The following is a 22,828-nucleotide window of genomic DNA, read 5'->3' as shown; positions in this document are numbered from 1 at the left end:
AATAACAATACTTACTTCAAAAAACAGAGGAAGAGGAGGAAACACTTCCAAATTCATTTTATGAGGTCAGTATACCTTCTGGTACTGAAGGCAGATTAAAAAATATCAAAGATAAAGACTCTGATGAACAGACCCCAAAACCCCAAAACCCTTACCATATAAAGTTTAAAAAGGAAAAGATGATCTTAATAGACCCAAAAAGATATCTGACACAGTCTAATGTATTTCGCAATTTAAAAATTTCAAAACACCAGGAATAGAAGTAGGAAAAAACCAAATTATTCATTTTGGTAAAGGGTATCGTGTCAGTCTTAAACCAAAGAAGCAGAACCAATAGGCGATAAACATGTATCTACATATTAAAGGATTTGTTAGAAATAATTGACTTGTCCAATCATGGGAGTTGAGTAAGCAGTCTCTGTAAGGCTGTGTCTCAGCTCAAAAAAATGCTGGAACTGTTAGAGACAAGCTGTTAAAAAAACAGAAGGTATCTTGTAGACCCGGGACTTTGTTCATAGAATTACCACATCCCAAGTGTCAAAAAGCTGAAGGAGATTCAAGAGAAGGTAGAATAGGTGCAGCCATAAATGCTGCTTGACAGTGAAGTGTCATCAGACTACTACACTGCATTCTTGTGCACTACAAAACTAAAAATAAGGGGTTGGGACTTAGCTCAGTGACAGAGCACTTGCCTAACATGTGCAAGGCCCTGAGTTCAGTTCTCAGCTAGGTGCCGGGGTGGGGGGGTGAGGCAAAACAATAAGTGACCCTTGAAATTTACTTTAGCCTACCCAAATGAAGGCACTATAACATTTTAAAGGCATCATAAACACCAAAACATCCAGCAATTGGGGCTGAGGTCATAGCTCAATGGTAGAGCTCTTGCTTAGCATGTGTGAGGCGCTGGGTTCAATCCTCATCGGCACCGCATAAATCCCAGCGGCTTGGGAAACTAAGGCAGGAGGATCACAAGTTCAAAGCCAGTGTCAGCAACTTAGTGAGGCACTAAGCAACTGAGTGAGACCCTGTCTCTAAATAAAATACAAAAAAGAGCTGGGGGTGCTATGGTTATAGCTCAGTGGTAGAGCACTTACCTCGCATGTGTGAGGCACTTGGTTCAATCCAGCACTGCATATAAATAAATAAATAAAATAAAGGTATTGTGTCCATCTACAACTAAAAAAATATTTCTAAAAAAGATCTGAAAGCAGGATTCTGAAGAGATATGTATACAACCAAATTCAGAGCAGTATTATCCATAATAGGCAAAAGATAAAAACCTGAGTGTCCATCATCAGATGAATAGGTAAATAAAATGTGGTTTATATATACAATAAAATGTTGCCATAGAAAAGAATGTTCCTGGGGGCTGGGGAGATAGCTCAGTCGGTAGAGTGCTGGCCTTGCAAGCATGAGGCTCCAGGTTCGATCCCCAGCACTGCCAAAAAAAAAAAAAAAAGAATGTTCCTGGCTATTCTGCCATCTTCAGTTTTCATATTATATGAACTTCAGAATCAACTTGTCTTTAATAATTATCAGATTGGGGTCCCATTAAATTTTTGTAAATTCAATTTTTAAATCTTTAGTGTTTGAAGCTTTCACATGGATTTTTACATATTTATTTCAATTAGTCCCTCCATATTCATGCTCTCTTTGTAAGGTTATGCTAATTCTTGCTAACTTTATTATTTAGTAGCTTATATTTCTCCCTCATCGCTGAAGTCTTTTAAAACTTTTTCAATTACATCCTGTTGTTTTCATATGTGTATATGATACATATGTATGTATATATAATACATTATTTTGGTGTATTGCACACCCAGGCACCTTAAATCTCATTGTTTAAAATTGCTTTCAGTTTATAAATATGATGTTGAAATAGAACTGTTTCCTCCTAAACTCCCAAAGGAGAAAAACAACAATAGATTCCAAGTATTCCAAGTACTCTACATTCCAAAATGAGCTTCAGGATACCTATACAAGATTTGAAAACTAGGAACTTGCTATAAACAATTTCGGCTACCCTTCGTTCATCATACCTCAGGGGTACTTGAGACATTGGAGAGGATGAGGAAGACTTAAGTGAGGCAAGACTATTACAGGGGAAAAAAAAAAAAAACCTTTTGGGGTGCCAAACTCCCAGCTCCCTTGGGAAAGGAGGTGGTTATTTCCTTCTTAAACAAAACAAGTTTAACCTTAATATTGCAGTATCTCCAAGATCTAAAATGGAGTACAACAAAGGAATTTATAGAATATTCTCCTTTTCCCTGACATTTGAAGGAAATGAAGATGGGGGCTTAATTCCTAACTGGTGACTGGATGTGGATCACATGGAGAGATTAGCTTCAAGTTATCTTGGATCCTGTCACAGAGCCCAGAGAATCACTGTGACCCACCAGAGCAGGTTGGCCCTTGTCTGCCTGGGGAGAATGTAAGGTTTTAAGTGTCCACTATAAAGAGGATGTTCTAGCACTGGGGCTTCCCCTGCAGTTGAAGATCTCCAGCAAGCTACTGGCTGAGATACCCGAAAAAGCAAGGTCAGCTCTGAATATCTACCAAGGCAGAAGAAAACCAAACACTAATGAAACAATACCACTTAAATAAGACATTTCTTATCTCTTTCTCCCCTTCCTCTTCTCCTACTTTAAGGATTTGGAACAGCCTACTCCTGGGGGGAAATCAGAACATGGAAGGGATATAGGGATGCAGCTCACACATGGATGCAGCTCACACATTCCTTCCCTCATGTGGGCTTCCATCCTTAAGATTCAGGTATAAGAAGGGAGTTTTAATTTTAACAGTTTGGAGTACTAATCATTACAATGTAGTGGGCATTTCATTTACCACACTAAGGCTGATCTTGTCCACTGATTTTTTTATTATTTAAGAATTAATGTGCTGGGCAAGATGGTACACACCTAAAATCCTATTTACTTAGGAGGCTAAGACAGGGTCCCAGGTTTAAGACTTGGGCAATTTAGCATGATCCTGTCAAGGCTAGGACTGAAGCTCAGTGGTGAATGCTTGTCCAGCTTGCACAAGGCTCTTGGTTCAATACCAGTACTGAAAAAAAGAAAAAAACAAGAATGAATGCAGGGCTGGGGTTGTGGTTCAGTGGTAGAGCACTCATCTAGCACGCATGAGGCCTTGGGTTCGATCCTCAGCATCACATTTAAAAAAATAAAATAAAGGTATTGTGTCCAGTTACAACTAAAAATATATATATTTTTCCTTTTTGAAAAAAGAATGACTGCAATAACATTTGCCAAAAATTTCATCCAAGGGCAGGAATTTTTTTTTTCTTATAGATAAGAGACAATTACAGGAGACTATGTATTTATGACAAAATTGGACTCTTGAATGGGATGGAGACCCAAATGTGTAGGGTTAAAGTACAAAGTTAATAGGTGAAAATATAGAAGAATATTTTCAGGACCCTTTAGCAAAAAAAGATTCCAAATAACCAATCAATACTTCCACTGCAAGGGAAAAACTATGGGATAACTATGATACTAAAAGAATTTTTTAACAAATGGAATACGTATACAGATGAGGATATCTGAGGACTGAAATTACCAGGAAGTTAATATCTAGAAAATTTTGCAAATGAACAAGAAAAATATAGGAATCCCAACTGAAATTTAAGCATGAGACACAAGCAGGCAATTAATAAAGAAGCTCAAAAAGCTAACAAGCATAAAAAGATGCTTCCAATCACTGGCAATCAGAGATGCACATTAATATGTCAAATAATATTTTAAAAAATATTTTTGTAGTTGTAGATGGACAAAATGCCTTTATTTTATTTTTATGTGGTGCAAAGGGTCGAACCCAGTACCTCACAGGTGCTAGGCAAGAAAATATGTATGTGTATATATATACACATACATATATATATATCTTTATGTGCATGTTTGTGTATATATGTAAAACGAAAATACTCAGCACACCAGACATACTGAACCATATGCCACATTAATAAAAAATTAGGGAGTACAAGGAAGATATTTCCAAAGAGAGTAGATTCCAGCTTACTTGAGAGTCTTTGTTAGGCATTTCCAAGAAAAAAAGAAAATGTCCTGAATAAATGAAGCATCTCAGGAACAAAAAGAAAACATTGAACAACGTAACACATGCATTTCTGATGTAAAAACCATTATTTCCTCCTCCTATGGGTATCTCTTTTGGAGGACAGAAATGGGAAAGGAAACAAGGAATAGACAAACATTCCTTGAGTCTGAGTTCTTTGGCAAATTTAGAGCTAAGTCAGTCTGCCCCTCACCGTGGGAGGGCTATCAGTAGAAAAGTGGGGCTTCTACTCAAACTCTGTGAGTCACAGAAAAGTGCTCCTTTACTGTCGAGGGGCCAAGCCGTCAAGTGCTCCCACATATAGCTGCGAATCTATACACAGTCACAAGGTCATAGTCTCCCGTCCATCTCCCACACCATGCTGCAGTCACAATGCCCACAAAGACCCAGTCACAGCCGCTGAGTCACAAAGCTCCCCTCATACCTGCCCACAAAGAGGAAACAGGGTCAATCAATCGCGCGCCCGCGCGCGCACACACACACACACACAGAGTCACATTCACAGCTAACCCACACCTGCAAGTACAGGGTTACTTATGGCCACACATTAACAAGCATACCAAAGGGACTTAAATACTTCTCACATCCGCACAAAGCGTGTTACAGCCACGCTGAGACCAAAAAAAAAAAAAAAAAAAAAGTCACACCATCACACAATTTCACAACCGCCGACCCTCCAGCTTGTTTTTACCCCACGGGCTTAATGCTCGTTCTCAATTCCCGCCCCGGGCTGTAGACTCTTCACCTCCGGCCTCCCCCGGATCGCGTCACCTTGCAGCTGGGAAGAAAGGTTCCAAGAGTAACTCCAAAGTTCCGGCGCTCCTCTAGGAGCCCTGGGCTCGCGCGGGGAGGAGCCGAGGGCCCGACGCCCTCTGGGAAATGTAGTTCGGAGCCGCGCCGCGAGGGACGTGAGGGCCCACAGACCAGTGAGCTGCTACATCCCTAACCGCGCCTGGGAGCCCCAGGAGCCCCTTCTTAAAAGTCGAGCCACCCTGTCTGGGCTGCGCTGATGGCTGGGACACCGCTGCCCTCTGCCGGAGGTAAAGGCAGGGAGAATTAGCCGAGTCCTGAAACACGGCCTACTCACACCCCTGCCACCAGGGAGACAGTCCCACAAACTCTGGCAGAGAGAGTTAGCGGGAAAAGCCGACTCGAACTCCCGAAACTTATGGGAAATGTAGTCCATAGCCAAAAAAGCAGAGGACGAGCCAAAACCGGTAGGTCAGGTTCGGAGCCCGGGCTGGCAGAGCCCAGGAGACCCCTGGGAACGCTAACCCGCCTGAGGAGTGCGCAGGCGCAGAACCTCTGGCTCGCCATCGTCGTCTTTGTCTGCTGGTGAGTTCGGTTTCGGCTCTGTAGGACCTGGCTTTCTAAGGCCCCATCCCGGCCTGGAAGGCTTTAGGGGAGGATTCGTAGCTCCTGCAAAGGAGCGGGGGAGGCTAAAGGGGCAGAAGTCACCTCCTGTGACTTGCAGAGTTGAGAGCTTGTGCGGATGGGGGCAGGGGTACTGGAGGAAACGGATGGGTTTGAGGGTGGGTGACCAAGGGTGTGAGGATGAGTTTGGGGTTGCAGTTAGAAACTAGTTCCAAGTTTTGAGGATGAAAGGGTGGCTTTGTGAGGTAGTAGCCTCTAATGCTCACTATTCTCTTTTCTTAAATAATAAAGGTGCGCTTTCCGGGAATTTAAGAAGGAAAGGGCTAAGGAATTGAATGGATAAGCAGTTTTAAAAGCAGAGCCATTGTGAGGTAGAAGAGGAAATCAACATTTTTGTTTGTTTATTTAGAAGAAAGATTTCCGAAAAATTTGTTACTGAGTGCTTAGACTAGTAAGCTTTGACTTTTCTTAGTACTTTGGAGAAACTTTGGTTGAGCTGCTTTGAGATGTCCTGAATGAGGAATAGCTTTAAAAGGTAGTTTCCACAGCACAGAATTGGAAAGCTAGTTGTCCTGCCTTTAGTGAAGAAAGGTCAAGGAACTTATTTTAGATTCCGTGATTTGTCACAAAGGGTAGGGAAGTCTGAGTCCTAACCAGTTTTTCCCCATACAAATTACCTATGTAAATGTAGTGAAACAAATTTCCTTCTATCCGGTCCCTTCAAGTGTTTTTTTCAATTAAATGCAAATGTACTAGGGTACAAAAATTCTTATAGAAATAATAGTTTTGAAATATACAAAAGAAAATAGTAAAAGTTATTAAGAAGGCAGGACTTGTTTCTCCTTGCCCATCTGACATTGGTGTTCCTACATTTTTGGCCTTGATCATCTTTTTCACCTTTAAGTACTCCATCAGCAACAGTGTGAGGGGTCCATTTTTATTGGAGTCTTGTTTGAAATCATACATCCAGCTGCCTGATGGGCAACTCCAATTGGAGTTGCATAGGAACTTCAAATTCTTTATAACCAAAATATTTTATTGATAGCTGCTTCTTACAGTCTGTCTCATTCATTTCCCCTTTTGTATTATCTGTTTCAGTATTCATAGCACTATCAAACCAGGTTTTTAGGCTATTTCACCTAAGTAAGAAAAAAGCCTCTAAGTTTGATCTTTTTCCCTGTCATAACACATTACAAATTTGAAACTTAAGATTTCTTCATAGCACATATTAGATAAGTATGTTTGCTGAATCAGTGAATGTACATATAATTATGGGACTCTTACTACATTTAATCTCTCCTAGAGTAACCTAATCTAAGTAAAACTTAGGCCTCTATTTTTAAGAGCTCTGAGCTATGAATACTATCAGAATAATTTCCTTAATATTTTATCCACCAACCATATTGTTCAAGGCGTATGACTTCATTTTTATAAGAAAAATGTTGTTATGGAGAAATGATACTCAAAAATTTTATTTCAATCAGGAGCAACGCCACAGGTGACACCTGCTTAATAAAACCTGTAAAGGGGGCTGGGGTTGTAGCTCTGTAGTAGAGCTTTGCCTAGCACATATGAGGCATTGGGTTTGATCCTCAGCATCACATAAAAAATAAACAAATAAATAAAACAAAGGTATTGTGTCCATCTGCAACTAAAAAATATATTTAAAAAAAAATATGTTGAGGGACTGAGGTTGTGGTCCAGTGGCAGAGCACTTGCCTGTCATTTGAGGTACTGGATTCCATTCTCAGCACCACATATAAATAAATAAAATAAAGGTCCACTGACAACTAAAAAAAAAAAAAAAGCTAAAACCTTGAGTTTGTGATTCTGGAGAACTATGATAACTCAGACTCATGGTTTCTGAAAATAAGTTACCTTCTGTTTTCCATATCTGAAATATGTGGAGCCTTGTTTTATTTTAAACTACTAGGTATTGAACCAAGGATACTTTACCACTGAACTACATACCTAACCCTTTTTACTTTTTATTTTGAGACAGTGTCTCACCAAGTTGCTGAGGGCCTCGCTGTGTTGCTAAGGGTGACCTCAAACTTGTAGTCTTCCTGCCTCAGCCTCCTGAGTCACTAGGATTTCAGATGTGCACTACTGTGCACATCAACCTTTTTTATTTTTTGAGACAGGGTCTCCGTGAATTACACAGACTGGCCTTGAACTTGTGATCTTCCTGGTTCAGCCTTCCAAGTAGCTGTATTACAGGCATGTGCCATCACATCCAACATGTGGAACTTTTGAATGGAATAATGGGTTTAGCTTGAGATGCAAAGCACAGATACTCTTCACATTTATACATGCCCAAGCCTCATCATAATATGTTAGTCAGCTTTTCATTGCTGTGACCAAAATACTTGACAAGAATGACTTAGAGGAGGAAAAGTTTTATTTTAGTTCATGGTTTCAAAGATTCAGTTTGTGGTGGGCTGACTCCAGTGATCTGGGCCCAGGTAAGATAGAACATCGTAAGGGAAGGGCATGGTAGTAGAGCCTTGCTGTGCCCATGGCACCCAGGAAAAGAGCAGGAGGAGCCATGGGTACATAATATAATCCCCAAGGGCAGTCCCCCAGTGACCTGCCTCCTCTAGCCATATCCCGCATGCCTACAGTTACTACCCATTATAGTAGTCCTTTAAGTTATTAATCCATCAAGTGGATTAATTCACTGATTAGGTCACAGCTCTCAAAATATAATCATTTCACCTCTGAACATTCCTGTATTATCTTATCACAAGAGCTTATTTGTGATCGCTTCATAGCCAAACTATAATAATCTTGTTATTTATTGCAGGCCAACTTGTATGTGCATTCCCAAGAGCTACACTCTCTTTGCCTTTGAAAACCTTTGAGGGTTCTAAGAACTCAGCCTGAATTCTGGCATGCTGCTTTGACTCCCAACCATAACGGCCAAGTCCTGTGTCACTTTGTGTATTTATAAGTTTAAAGTCACCAGTTCAAACAAGAAGAGCAATGGATGATTTGAGAAGAAATATAAAGAAGGGTCTCGCTGGGTAAGTGAGAATTTGGCAGTTATGAATGGAATAAAGGTTCATTATAGTTATTCAGGGAGAGTTTCTGGAGTCTTTGTTTCCCTTTTCTCAGATTCTAGAGGATTTGTTGCCCTACTAATCTCTAATTTAGAGACTAGTCTCTGTCTCAGTTGTAGCCTTAATTTTCTGATTTTTACAGCCTCTATCATGTTTGTTCTCCTTTCACTGACATTTTCCATTTTCACTTCTTGGTTGCCTAGCCTCATTTCCCTAAACATTCAATCCTTCACATGTCTGTTATCTTTAAAAGAACTAGTGTGTAGGGCTGGGGTTGTGACTCAGTGGTAGAGTGCTTGCCTAGCATGTGTGAAGCACTGGGTTTGATCCTCAGCACCACATAAAAAAATAAATTTGTGTCTGTCCACAACTAAACTTTAAAAAAAAAAAAACCTGTGTATTGATCTTTTCTTTAAAATTTAACATCTGTCTTTTCTCCCTCCTTTCACTGTTAAATGCCTCAGAGTTCAATTTTTTTTGGGGGGGGGCTGTGGTATCAGGGATCGAACTCAGGGGCACTGACCACTAGGCCATATCCCCAACCCTATTTTATATTTTATTTAGAGACAGCGTCTCACTGAGTTGCTTTTGCTAAGGTTGACTTTGAACTCGCAATCCTCCCAAGCCGCTGGGATTACAGGTGTGTGCCACTGTGCCTGGCTCAGAGTTGAATTTTTTCCCATTAGTTTCATTTCCTTTGGAGCCATCATAGTTTAACATTTCTCTACTTCCTGAATGGTATTGCAAGTTTGGAACTTATTATTGATCCTACTCGATCATTTCTCTGCTACTTTTAACAAGAAATAATGTAATTACTCTTAAAATTTAATACATATGCTTGGGTTGGGGTTGCGGCTCAGTGGTAGAGCACTTGCCTAGCATGTGTGAGGCACTGGGTTTGATCCTCAGCAAAGCATATGGATAAATGAATAATATAAAGGTATTATGTCCATCTATAACTAAACAAATGTTTTTTTTAAAAAATTAATACATATGGTTGATAGGATGTTAAGACATAAGACAAGAGATTATGTCTCCTTATTCCTGGCCCCTCAATTCTCTACTTCTGTTCCCCAGAAGCAACCACTATTAATATTATCTTGTATGTGCTTCTAAATGTTTTTATAAGTATAGTGGAAGGCTTCTAGGTAGAGCAGTGACCTGATATATTGTGACAACATTACTGTGACTGCTCTGTTGAGAATTGTAAAGACAAAGGCAAGACCAGTGAGGAACCTATTAAACAATCTACAAGATATAATGTGACTTAGACCTTGGTGGTCCCAATAAGAATGTGAGAAATGGCCAGATTCTGGGCATATTTTGAAGATACAGCCAGAGAGATGAGAGTATAACAGATGTGTGATCTGAGAGAAAGGGAAGTACTGCCTGAGAAACTGGGAGAATTAGCTTGTTATTTAAAGAGATAGAAGAATTGGGAAGGAATTGGTTTGGGAGATGGAGCAAGAGTTTGGTTTGGGGCAGCAAATTAAATACCCATTAGACATTTAAGTACAGAAGTTGAAAAGCTAGTTAGATATGTGAATCAGTTGTTGAAGAGAGAGGTGCAGGCCAGTGATTAACATTTATTAGGCATTTCAGAGACATAATGGACAAAGCAGAGAGACAGGACTAATTAGTGCACTAATCATATAAGGCTAAGTGACTATAATGAACCTCAAAATGTACTAGTTTAAGGAATGTGGGAATTGATTTCTTGGCATATAACAGTCATGTGGTAAATTGTACAGATTTGCATGGTAACTTTGGTCTTTGAGGTTCTTTAAGGATCAAGTGTCCTTCTAGGTTGCCTAGTAAATAGTTGTGATTAGATCTGATTTAACAATGCCCGTTGGAAGAGGGAGGACACGCTAAGGACAGGGAGGCAGCAAACTCTGTAAAGGGCCAGAAAACAGGTATTTTAGGTTTTGTAGGCCATGGGGTCACTGTTAAAACTACTCAACTCAGGCATTGTAGCACTAAAGTAGTCATAGACAATAAGAAAATGAGTGAATTTGGGCATGTTATAGTCTTTTTTTTTTTTTTTTTTTTGTGGTGCTGGGGTTTGAACCCAGGGCCTTGTGCTTGCAAGGCAGGCACACTACCAACTGAGCTATATCCCCAGTCCTGTTATAGTCATTTTTATTTTTTATTTTTAATTTGAGACAGGGTCTCATAAGCTGTTGACTCAGAACTTGCAATCCTCCTGCCTCAGCCTCCCAAATATTCAGTTACTTTTTAAACTCATTACATTTGGGAAAATATGATGTACAATAGATCAGGACTTAATATATTATATTCCTAATGAGAAAGTAAAAGATTACTTCTCCTTTGTAATTAAAGCCCCTCGTATTGTTATAGGCATTACATCAACATCTTTCACACACACATTATAAGTGAATTTTTCACACTGTAAATGACAAGTCTAAACTAGTCAACAATAAAAAAAAAAATGATCCTTTCAATAGTATTTTTTTTTTCTGGTTTAAAAAATACTTTTGAGATATAAATCAAAATGCCCTAAAGGCAAACAAACTCTTAATTGTACTCTGTGTAAATGATGACCTGTTAAAATGGGTTAGGGGCTTGGGTTGTGGCTCAGTGGTAGAGCATTTGCTCAGCACCACATAAAAGTAAATGAATAAAGTCCATCAACATGTAAAAAACTAATTTAAAAAAAAATAAAATGGGTCGGGAAAGAAACCACTACTACCTATTTTATTTGAGATAGTGTTTCACTAAGTTTTTCTTTTTATTTTTTTTTGTTTACATTTTCAGTTTCCGAGGTTATATTTGCTAGGTTTTTGCTTCTATTTTTTTCTTTCTCTTTTTTCTTTTATTCCTTTTTAAGTTTTTTCCTAAGAATCAATTCATGGGTGTTTTCATTTCTTTTCGTTTATTCCTTAATTTCTTTTATCTGTACATTCATTTTTCTTGACTACTTTTCCTTATTTTAATCACTTAAAGTGCTTTGTTGTTATTTCTTCTTTAAATAATGTAAAGTTTATGCTAAGGGTTCTTCTCTAAGCATTTGCTCAAATAAGTTCTGTAGTTTCTCATATGCTTTGTTTTAATGAGTAATATTTCTGAATATTCTGAAATTTATTAATATATCCTTTTGGCCAAAGAGTTTGTTAAAACTATTAGTTTTTTTTTCCCCCTTTGGTACTAGGGATTGAACCCAGAGGTGCTTTACTACTGAGCTTTTAATATTTTTTTTAGTTGTTAGTGGACCTTTTTTTTAATTTATTTGTGGTGCTGAGAATTGAACCTAATGCCTCACACATGCTAGGCAAGCACTCTACCACTGGGCTACAACCCCAGCAAGAGCTTATTTTTATTTGAGATAGGGTTTCCCTAAGTTGCTGAGGTTCTGGTTAAATTGCTGAGGCTGGTTTTGAACTTAAGATCCTCTTGCCTTAGCCTACCAAATTGGTGGGATTGAGGTGTATGCAACTGCCCCCAGCCAAAATCAGTAGATCTTAAACATTTTTTATTTTTGTTTTATAATTTCTGTTACTTTTTTGGTCAGAGTATTTTGCCTGTCCTTTGAAGAATACACCTAGTTTATAAGCCCTTTTTACTTATTTATTATATTTTTTATACAATACCTTTATTTTTTATTTATTTATGTGGTGCTGAGGATTGAACCCAGTGCCCCATGCATGTGAGGCTAGTGTGCTCTACCACTGAGCCACACCCCAGCCCATTTATTGTATTTTGATAACAGGCTCTCCCTGAGTTGCCCAAGTTGGCCTCAAACTTTCAATCCCAGATATGCACCATTGCACCTGGTTTATATTTTTCTTTATTTTTTTTTTTTATATATTCTTACAGATTTGGTTTCATAAATTGAGAGAAATTTTTTCTTCATTATTAATGTGCTTTTCTATGTGGGATTTTTTCCAGTTGATATAGTCTGGTTATCCTCTTTTATCATCATTGTATATTATTTTCAGCATTTCTGATACATATTGTTTTAGATACATGTCTTTTATGTAGAGAGTATAGATGAATTTTGCTATGTGAAGAATTGCTAAACTTAGGCATGTAAATCTTGTTAAATACAGATTGTTTGGACCCCAACCTTAGATTTGTCTGTTGGAAGAGTTCTGGGATAGGGACTGAGAACACTCTACATAGTTTATCATAGTCCTTTTTATAGTTATGTTTGCTCTAATTGCATTTATTAGCATGAACAATATGGTTAGTTTTGTTTCTTTTTTTTGTAGTCCTGGGAATAAAACTCAGGGCCTCATGTATGCTAGGCAAGTACTCTACCATGGAGCAACATCCCCAGCCCGGCTCTTTTATATGACGTTATGCATTATGTTTTATATTCTACTCCATCTTTATCTTTATAGAATCTTTTGACTTTGCTTTGTTTCAAGCATGTCTTTTCTTCTGGAAAACCTGGAAAGATTGTATTTTCTTCCTTTTCTGAGTTACCTGTATATTCATCAATTTTTTTAGTCTTGATTCTTGATTTCTTTTCTTTTTCCACAGCTATGGATTGAACTCAGGGCCTCAGGGTCTCATCATGCTAGGCAAGCACCCTACAGAGAGCCACATTTCAGCTCCTAATCTTTGATTTATTTAAGCAGTACCTATTTACACTCCACTGGGAATAATGAAAATATCAGTATATTTTTATTCTTCTCTCTACCACAATTGATTTAACATTTGCAACCTTTTTCATGGGTTTGACATGCGCTTCATAGGTGAACATGAGCTTCTTTGTATCTCTGCCTTAAATCCATCTAATAAGGTCCTGTCCCTCATTTAACATTGAACTTCTTTTTAATTATTGACATACATTTGTTTATGTGTTTATTTATTTATTTGTTTATTTATTTTGCCGTACTAGAATTAGACCCAGGGATATTCTACCACTGAGCTACATTCCTGGCCATTTTTATTTTTTGAGACAGTCTTACTGAATTGCCCAGACTGACCTCAAATATGTAATCCTATTGTAACAGCCCATGCAAATAGCTGGGATTATTGCATCCTGCTTTGAGCTTCAATCTTATGAAAACATTTCTATTGCTTCTAGCCCAAAGTCCCCAAAGTTTGCATATCATGGCTTCCTGAGCAACTTAGATCCTAATTGTATAATATCTTTTTTTTCTTCTTCTTTTTTTGTGGTACTGGGGATCGAACTCAGGACCTTGTGCTTGTGAGGCGAGCACTCTACCAGCTGAGCTATCTCCCCAGCCCTGTATAATATCTTATATTCATATTGTCATTTTGATATATAACACGTACATTGAAGCTCAGTGAGAGAAAGGCAGCATTTTATCCTTCTTGTCTACAGTCTTGAGCATAAACTAGGTGACCATTAAATCACTCGTGATTATTGTAGAGCAACAATGGGGAAGGATTTGCCTTTTCAACTTGATTGAAATGTAATTTACATAAGTCACCACCTTGAGGTATATTATTTGATGAATTTTGTTGTATATAATCACATAACCAACACTAAAATCAAGGCATAGAGCAGTTTTCCGAAGTGGCTATGCCATTTTTTATTATGACCTGCAATGTGAGAGAGTTATGGTTTCTTTGAACCTGCACTTAGATTGGCAGTCCTTTTTATTTTTTTTAATTGAATGTGTATGTGTATTTTTAAAGATTTAAGTTTCTCCCAATTTGCAGCTTGCCCTTTCATTTTCATTTTTTTAAAAATATTTTTTAGATGTTGGTAGACCTTTATTTTATTCATTTACTTATATGCAGGGCTGAGAATCGAACCCAGTGCCTCATACATGTGAGGCAAGTGCTCCACCACTGAGCCACAGCCCAACCCCACATTCTTCACTGTTTTTGAGGAGCATTAGTTTTGAACTTGTGATGGAATCTACCATTTTTTTCTTTCATATTAATAGTATTAGTGCTTTAGATCCATGATTTATTTTGAGTGAATTTTCACTTATGTGAATGGGTTGAGGCCATTTTTTTCTCTAAATTATGAAAGTTAAAGCATTGATATGAGTGACAGTGCATTTACCAGAGTCCGTTCTTACAAAGGTTTATGAGAAAATAATAATATTCTGACAAAAAGATCAGGATGATGTTGAAGGATAAAAAACAAATGTTTTAGGAGAGAGAAAGAAAAGGGCTCTTTACAGAAGAGTTTGGGTATCAGTGTATCAGGCCTAGTAAAAGCAAACAATGAAGTGAATACAGAAATTGATGCTAATGACAGTTTTCACATCCAGAAACAATAATATCTATAATTAAAACACCATAGTAACCAGATTTAGATGCAAAGATAGCTTTTTTGGCCTATTTCCTTCTTTGGTGAGAGATCATTAGTTATATGTATACTTTGGTTTTTAGCATATGTGAGCCTCAATTGCAACTAGATAAAAAGAGCATTGTCTCTAGTTACACAGTTATAAATGGGTTCAAGTTAAAAGACCCGAGTCTTCAAGACCAACTCTGTAGGTATAATGAGTAGGAACTTTTAAAAGTCAAATAGGAACCAGGCATGGTGGCACACGCCTGTAATCCTGGCAGCTCAGGTGGTTGAGGCAGATGAATTGGAAGTTCAGGGCCATCCTCAGTAATTTAGTGAGGCCCTAAGCAACTTAGGGAGACCCTGTCTCAAAATAAAACAAAAAGGACTGGAGATGTAGCTCATTGGTAAATCGCCCCAGGATTCCATCTCTAGTCCCAAATAATAATAATGATTATATTTTTATTAATTATTGCTATATTTATTATTTGGGATTGGGATTGTCCATTGTCTTGTTAGTTTCTAGAGTTAAGTGTTTTTTGATACAATAAATCTTTTTACTTCTCTTTATATGATAAATAACTTTTAAAATAAATATTTAGGGGGCTGGGGTTGTGGCTCAGTGGTAGAGAACTTGCCGGCATGTGTGAGGCACTGGGTTTATCCTCAGCACTGCATATAAGTAAATGAATAAAATAAAGGTCCATCAACAACCAAAAAAAAATTTTTTAAATAAAATAAATATTTAGTATCCCTTTTTATCCGTAGCTGAAGTTTCACCGTGATATGCTTTAGGGTAGAGCCTTGTAATTTTTTAATTTTAATTTTTTCATATTTTATTTAGAAATAGGGTCTTGTTAAATAGCTTAGGTTCTCGCTAAATTGCTCAGGCTTTTTTTTTTCCCCCAATTATTTTACCTTCATTTTATTTATTTATTTGTACACGGTGTTGAGAATCGAACCCAGGTAGGGCCTCACACATGTCAGGTAAGCAGTCTACCACTGAGCCACAACCCGAGCCCCATGAGACTGGCTTTGAATTCATGATCCTCCTGCCTTAGCCTCCCAAGCCACTGGGAGTACAGGCGAGCACCACCACAACCAGCAAGGTAGATTCCTTTTAAATGGAATAATGTTCTTTGTACTTGATGGGCCTGTTCAATATATAGATTCAATCTATAATTCTGATAAGTTTTCTTATATTTTTTGAAAATTACCTACATTCATTTTTGTTCAGATTTCCTCTCCAACTCTTCTAATAGTTGTTGGACCATCCAGTCATTACTCTCTTTATTCCTTTCGTTACAGAGCTGGGCCTTCCAAGAAAGTAAGGCAGTGTTAAGGTCCCCCCTTCAAACCTTTATTTTTATAAGCATGCCAGAAAGATTTCAGACATGTCACTCAGAGTAACAGGCATGAGTTTATTAGAAGGGATAGGAAAGGGAGCTGGGCATGGTGGTATACACCTGTAATCCAGCAACCTGGGAGGTTAAGGCAGGAGGATTGCAAGTCTGAGGCCAACCTCAGCAAATTAGAGAGGCCCTAAGCAATTTAGTCTCAAAAGAAAAAAAAAATTTTAAGAAAGGGCTGGGCATATAGCTTAGCGATAAATGGCCCTTGGGTTCAAACCCCAGTATTCACCCCCACAATATAAAGGCTCCCCAGAGTTAACATATCCTGTCCACTTAAGCCAAACAGGGCTACAGGTAAATTGCTTTTCAGAGTGAAAAGTAGCCAGGCATGGTGTCACATGCCTGTCACACCCAGCTGGGGAGGCTAAGGTGGGAGGATTGCAAGTTCAGAGCCAACCTTGGCAACTTAATGAGGGCCTAAGCAATTTGGCCCTCAATTTTTTTGAGACCCTGACTCAAAAAAAAGGTGGAGTTGGGGACTGGAGATGAAGCTCTGTGGTAAGGTGTCCCTTGGTTCATTCCCTAGTACCACCCCACCATAAAAAAAGCAAAAGTATGTGGGGGAGGGTTGGCACAGTGGGCCCAGTTTGTAGAATTATTCCCTTAACCTCATCATGTTTCCACCACTTGTGTCTGTATATCCTTATCACTTTCTCCCTTCCTTCCATTCTTCCTTTTTTTATTCTAGATTTCCTAGACCTTTTTTTTTTTCTTGCATTAAATTTTTAAAGTTAATTTCTAAAAGCACTTTTTTTTTAGAGCCCTGTTAATATTTCATTGCTATAAGAATCTTCTCTTGGCTTTTTGTGACATTAAATATAATGTTTATTTTAATTTTTTCAGTACTGGGGACTAAATCTAGAGCCTCATGCATGCTAGCAAGAGCTCTATCACTGAGCTACATAGCCCAGATATATTGTTATATATTTGTGTTCTATTCTTTGCCTTGTATTTGCCTATTTGTTTTCATCTGTCTCTGATGTTAGGGCCTTCATCAAATGTTTTATGATCTTTTAACTCTACATTAATATTTAACATTGAGGATCTAGAGAGATTATTATAATCTCTCTGTGCTTGATAAGGTTTAAAACACTGAGCTTCACTGTGCAGCAATCAGTTAGGAATCTAGATGTTTTTTATATTACTCCAAATAGTGTCTGTAAGTATTCTTATGGATAATACTTTTTTCAGAAAAGAATCCATTCATCATTACACATCTGGCAACAACCAACCTTCTGGGAATCCAGTTCCTATTATATATGTAAACATTTACTCATCCCCTTGTATACGGTTCTCCATTTACTTTCCTTCCAGAATTCCCCAATACCTTTTGTTCACTTGGGGTCTTGACCTTACAGTTTTTGTATTTGCATACCTTCATCTTTTTTGATTTTTTTAATCATTTATTGGAATTTCAGGAATATGTAGAAGTAAATACCTTATTTATATTCTTCTGTTCATTTTATGTTTTGCTCTGTTATCCTACATTCTGCCAGTCTCATATTTGTCATTCATCATAATAATTACCTAGTCTTTATGTGTTCTCTTATTTTACTGTTCATGATATATATAGGGTTACATTTAAAAGCAGTTGAAGGGCTAGGGAAATAGCTAAGTGGCAAAGCACTTGCCCAGCATGCATGAGGCTCTGGGTTCAATCCCCATCATCAAATAAAAGATAAACAACAACAATAAAATAATTTTAAATTAATTAATTAATTAAAAGCAGTCGAAGATGTATATACTTATGAATGTTACATGTATTTGAATGTTTATACTGATTAGTCTTGAATAGTCTATTTTAAAAGCACATTTCTGAAATTTTATTAATGATTGTGGGAAAATTCACAGGTGTTAATGATGTTGATGATAACAATAAGCTAATTTATTGAATGCTTACTACATGCCAGGCACCAGGCACTTGTTAACTCTTTTTCCATGATTTTTTTTTTTTTTTTTTTTTTTTTAAGCAAAAGCCTGGGAAGTTTATAAACAGATAAAGACACAACTTGAAAGTGAAGTCTCATTATTCTCTGTGAAAATATAGTCAGGAAAAACTTAGACAACCTAGGAAAAAGGATTTCCTTGGAGCACAGACATTGTTTCTTCAAGGCTACACTTCTGTGTATGGGATTCAGTTGAAGAGCTTGAAACATAATTTATACTTAAATATGGAAGAAGCAGAGTAAGAAAGAACCATTAATATAGAGAATGCTATATCTAGCTCATTCCTTTTTGTAATCATCTCATCTCAGGATAACCAATGTGAGAAAAATCTTCCATCATTAACTCAAGTTTGTTAGATACCTGAGAATTAATACTAAAAAGAAATCACACAAATTAAGTGAAAGGTGGAAAAGCTTTCATCCTTACTGCATTTCTGTAGCTACAAGGGAAACCTAATAGAATAATCCCTGGGCAGGACAGGAATGTTGGAAAGTCTTCAGCCTGATTCAGATCACCTTCAGCATGATGAAATTTATACTGGACAGAATCCTTATGAGTGTAGAAAAACCTTTAGCCTAAAGCAAAACTTAATAGAGCATAGGAAAATGCATACTGAAGAAAAGTCACATGAATGTACTGAATGTGGTAAAGTGTTCTCTCGGGTCTCATCACTTACTCTACATTTGAAAAGTCATACAGGAAAGAAATCATATAAGTGTAATAAGTGTGGAAAAGCCTTTAGCCAAAAAGGAAACTTCCTTTCTCATCAGAAACATCATACTGGAGAGAAATCTCATGAAAGTGGAAAGACTTCTATTAAGACGCCATCCCTCATTAAACATCAGAGAAATCGTACAGGAAACAAACCATATGCCTGTAAGGAATGTGGCAAAGCTTTTAATGGAAAATCATATCTCAGTGAGCATGAGAAAATTCATACTGGAGAAAAACCTTTCGAATGTAATCAATGTGGAAGAACCTTCAGCCAGAAGCAATACCTCATTAAACATCAGAACATCCATAGTGGGAAGAAACCCTTTAAATGTAATGAGTGTGGGAAAGCCTTTAGCCAGAAGGAAAACCTCATTATCCATCAGAGAATCCATACTGGAGAGAAACCTTATGAATGTAAAGGATGTGGGAAAGCTTTCATTCAAAAGTCAAGCCTCATTAGACACCAGAGAAGTCATACTGGAGAGAAACCATACACTTGTAAGGAATGTGGGAAAGCCTTCAGTGGTAAATCAAATCTCACTGAGCATGAGAAAATTCATATTGGAGAGAAACCCTATAAATGCAATGAATGTGGAACAATCTTCAGGCAGAAGCAATACCTCATTAAACATCACAATATTCATACAGGAGAGAAACCCTATGAATGTAATAAATGTGGAAAAGCCTTTTCTCGAATCACATCACTTATTGTACATGTGAGAATCCATACAGGTGATAAACCTTATGAATGTAAAATATGTGGGAAAGCCTTCTGTCAAAGCTCATCTCTTACTGTACATATGAGAAGCCATACAGGTGAGAAACCCTATGGCTGTAATGAATGTGGGAAAGCCTTTTCTCAGTTCTCAACTCTTGCTCTACATATGAGAATCCATACTGGTGAAAAACCTTATCAATGTAGTGAATGTGGGAAAGCTTTCAGCCAGAAGTCACATCACATTAGACACCAGAGAATTCATACTCATTAAAGCTCTATGAAGGCCTTGGAGGTAGGAAAAACCCCAGCAGAATTAATACTTAATAATATATCAGAAAACTTGTTTTACATTAAAGTGACAAAAATGTGAGAAATCCTGCAGCATCTCAAAATATAAAGATGTTTAATAAGTATCAGTACAGTGAAAACCTATACCTCCAAAGGGAAAAAGCTTCCACAGTAAACACTTAACATTGTACTTTTATAAGCATTCATGTTGAAGTTTTGAAGACCACTTGCATGATTCTGGGAGGCCTGTGGAGATACATTGAGACAACAATATGAGAGCTATAAGGACTTAAAATTGAAGAGACACAATTATTTTTTTGTTATGTGCTTTGCTACATGTGTACTTTGTAAAACTAATCATCAAAGTATTTGACAGTGCAGTTGTAGAAAATTGAATTTGGGGCAGAATACTGAATCCATAAAGCATGAATTTAGGGGTAATTGGTAATGCCTAGAGTTGGCATCCAGAATTTATGGATGAATTTTAAAATGGTCTCAGGGTAATTGATTCTTAATTTGAAAAATAAATAGACCTCTGTCATCATTTTACATTAAAATATTTATTTCTTATGAAATCTGAAACTGTTGAATGCTAGAATGCAAAAAGCAAAACTTAATATAAATTTTATACATGCGTGTTTTTAAAACCTTAGGATGGGAAATAATTTCTAAAATAGATTCCAGAATAGATTTCTATTTTAGAAATTAGTAAGTATATACTAAGAAGAAGTATATACTAAGAAGAAGTAAGTATATATACATATACCCAAGATACTAACACCTGTACACAGGGAGTATAATGTTGTTATCAGTCTGTTCATTGCAGCATGAAAAATGGTAGCCAAAAATTGGAAACAGATGTCTGTTGCTTGTGAAATAGATGAATAAAATGTAATATAGTCATACAATAGAATATGCTTTGGCAGTTAAGTACAAATTAAATCTATGTATTAACAGTGAAAGATAAGAAAAATTATATAGATTGAAGAAAACTGAAGTTATGAAAAAATTGTAGAGATACCTGTGTAAATCTAAATAAAATTAACACTAACCAACCCCAGTTACTTGCATTGGTTATGGATAAACACTTTTTTGTAAAACTTTTTTTTTTTTAGTACTAGGGATTGAACCCAGGGTACTTAACCACTGAGTTACATCCCCAGCCCTTTTTAATTTTATTCTGAGACATAGTCAAAAAGTCTTACTAAGTTGCTTGGGGCCTTATTGAATTGATAATGCTGACTTTGAACTCAATCCTCCTGCGTCAGCTTCCTAAACTTCTGGGATTATAAGCATGTACCACCATGCCTGGTTTCGCATAAAACTAAAGAGTGAATTGGAGGGCTGGGACTGTGACTCAGTGGTGGAATGCTTACCTCTCATGTGTGAGGCACTGGGTTTGAACCTCAGCACCACATTAAAAAAAGTTATTGTGTCCATCTACAACTAAAAAAAAAAAAATTTTTTTTTAATTAGTTGTGTGTCAAAATAGTCTATTTCTCCTTAAAAATTCTAAGTATAAGTAACAAAATGTTAGTTAATTCTGAGTTGTAATATACGTATTCATTCTATTCTTTCTGCTATTTTCTTAAAAAGGAAGATGGTGCCAGGTGTGGTGGCAAATGTCTGTAATCTCGGGTTCAGAAGGCAGAGGCAGGAGGCTCACAGTTTTGAGGAGCCTCAGCAACTTAGTAAGGCCCTAAGCACTTAGTGAGACCCCTGTCTCAGAATAAAACGTAAAAAAGGACTGGGAATGTGGCTTAGTGGTTAAGTGCCTCTGTTTTAGGGAGGATACATTCTAAAACCCCCAGTGGATGCCTGAAACTGAATGGTGCTTCACTCTTTATATGTTAGGATTTTCCTATACATATCTAATATAAAGTTTAATTTTTAAATTTGTGTCATAAGAGATTAACAACAATCTACTGTACAGTTTAGCAACCTCAGTGTGATTTTTTTTTTTTTCTTATTAAGCTGAGAACTTTTACCTTTTTGATTAAAGGTAAAATACTGTACTTTGGCACACCCAGATTGCCAGCATCACTAGTTTTACTTTATTAAGTAAAATAAGACTTATTTAAACATGAGCATTGGGATACCACAGCAGTTATTCTGGTAACCAGAGATGCTAGGCAGGTAGGACATACAGTATGGATACACTGGATAAAGCAATGATTTACATCTGTGGACAAATGGATTGAGAGGGCATGAAATTTCATCAGGCTCCTGAGTGCTCAGTTTACAACGTGAATTATTTCTGAAATTTTTCATTTGATATTTTTGAGCAGCAGTTGAGCATGGGTAACAAATTTCAGAAAGTCAAACTACAGTCTAATACTAGTATGTTCAAATATGAGATAAACTTTTTAATATTGAGGTGGCAACAAATTCAGTTATTTAAATATACTTGTCACATTAATCTGTACAGTCTCTACTTAGAAGTTACAACATAGGGCTGGGGATATAGCTCAGTTGGTAGAGTGCTTGCCTCCCATACACAAGGCCCTGGGTTCAATCCTGAGCACTGCAAAAAAAAAAAAAAAAAAAAAAAAAAAAAAGTTATAGCATTATTTTGGAACAGGTTGGATTACATATGTTTAAGGATCCTATCATTCAGTTTATATTGTAAATTGGAGTTAGTTTTTACTGAAACATCAGAAATTTTAATACTCCATATAATCAATATTGGCATTAGGAATTAGACATTTTTGAAAAGAAAGCATGTCACTCAATTTTTTTTTAATAAGCCAATGAGTAAAACATTAACTCTTGGATTTCAATTTTGACCTGCCAAATAATTTTGTTTTCAGTTCTACCAGACACTGTCAGTCCCCACTCACGTTGTTTATTTCCTTGGGGAAAAGTGTCACTGCAAAGGGAGCTCTTGGACCTCTTACAAAAGTCAGTATCTTTGTAAGGATTTTTGTTTTCTTCATCCCTTTTCATGATAACTTGACAGAAATTGTTAATGGTCCTTTTGAAG

At 37.1% G+C, this 22,828-nt stretch overlaps 1 protein-coding gene across 1 annotated transcript; it reads left to right on the top strand.

The window, feature by feature from the left end:
* Positions 1–8,269: 8,269 nt before the first annotated feature.
* On the top strand, positions 8,270–20,905 carry ZNF260 (zinc finger protein 260). The gene is made up of 2 exons (XM_079117304.1): positions 8,270–8,489; positions 18,149–20,905. The coding sequence occupies exon 2, from the start codon at positions 18,608–18,610 to the stop codon at positions 19,826–19,828; it is 1,221 nt and encodes a 406-aa protein (XP_078973430.1). The 5' UTR covers positions 8,270–8,489; positions 18,149–18,607; the 3' UTR covers positions 19,829–20,905.
* The last annotated feature ends 1,923 nt before the right edge of the window (positions 20,906–22,828 follow it).

This window comes from Sciurus vulgaris, assembly GCF_902686455.1.
Source record: "Sciurus vulgaris genome assembly, chromosome: 17".
In the NCBI taxonomy this organism is placed as follows: Eukaryota; Metazoa; Chordata; class Mammalia; order Rodentia; family Sciuridae; genus Sciurus; species Sciurus vulgaris.
The sequence above is the reverse complement of the archived record's forward strand: the minus strand, read 5'-3'. Positions and strand labels throughout refer to the sequence as shown.

What these genes read in the sequence shown, in the direction of transcription:
- ZNF260 (XM_079117304.1), top strand. Translation starts at nt 18,608, where the DNA reads ATGTTGGAAAGTCTTCAGCCTGATTCAGATCACCTTCAGCATGATGAA.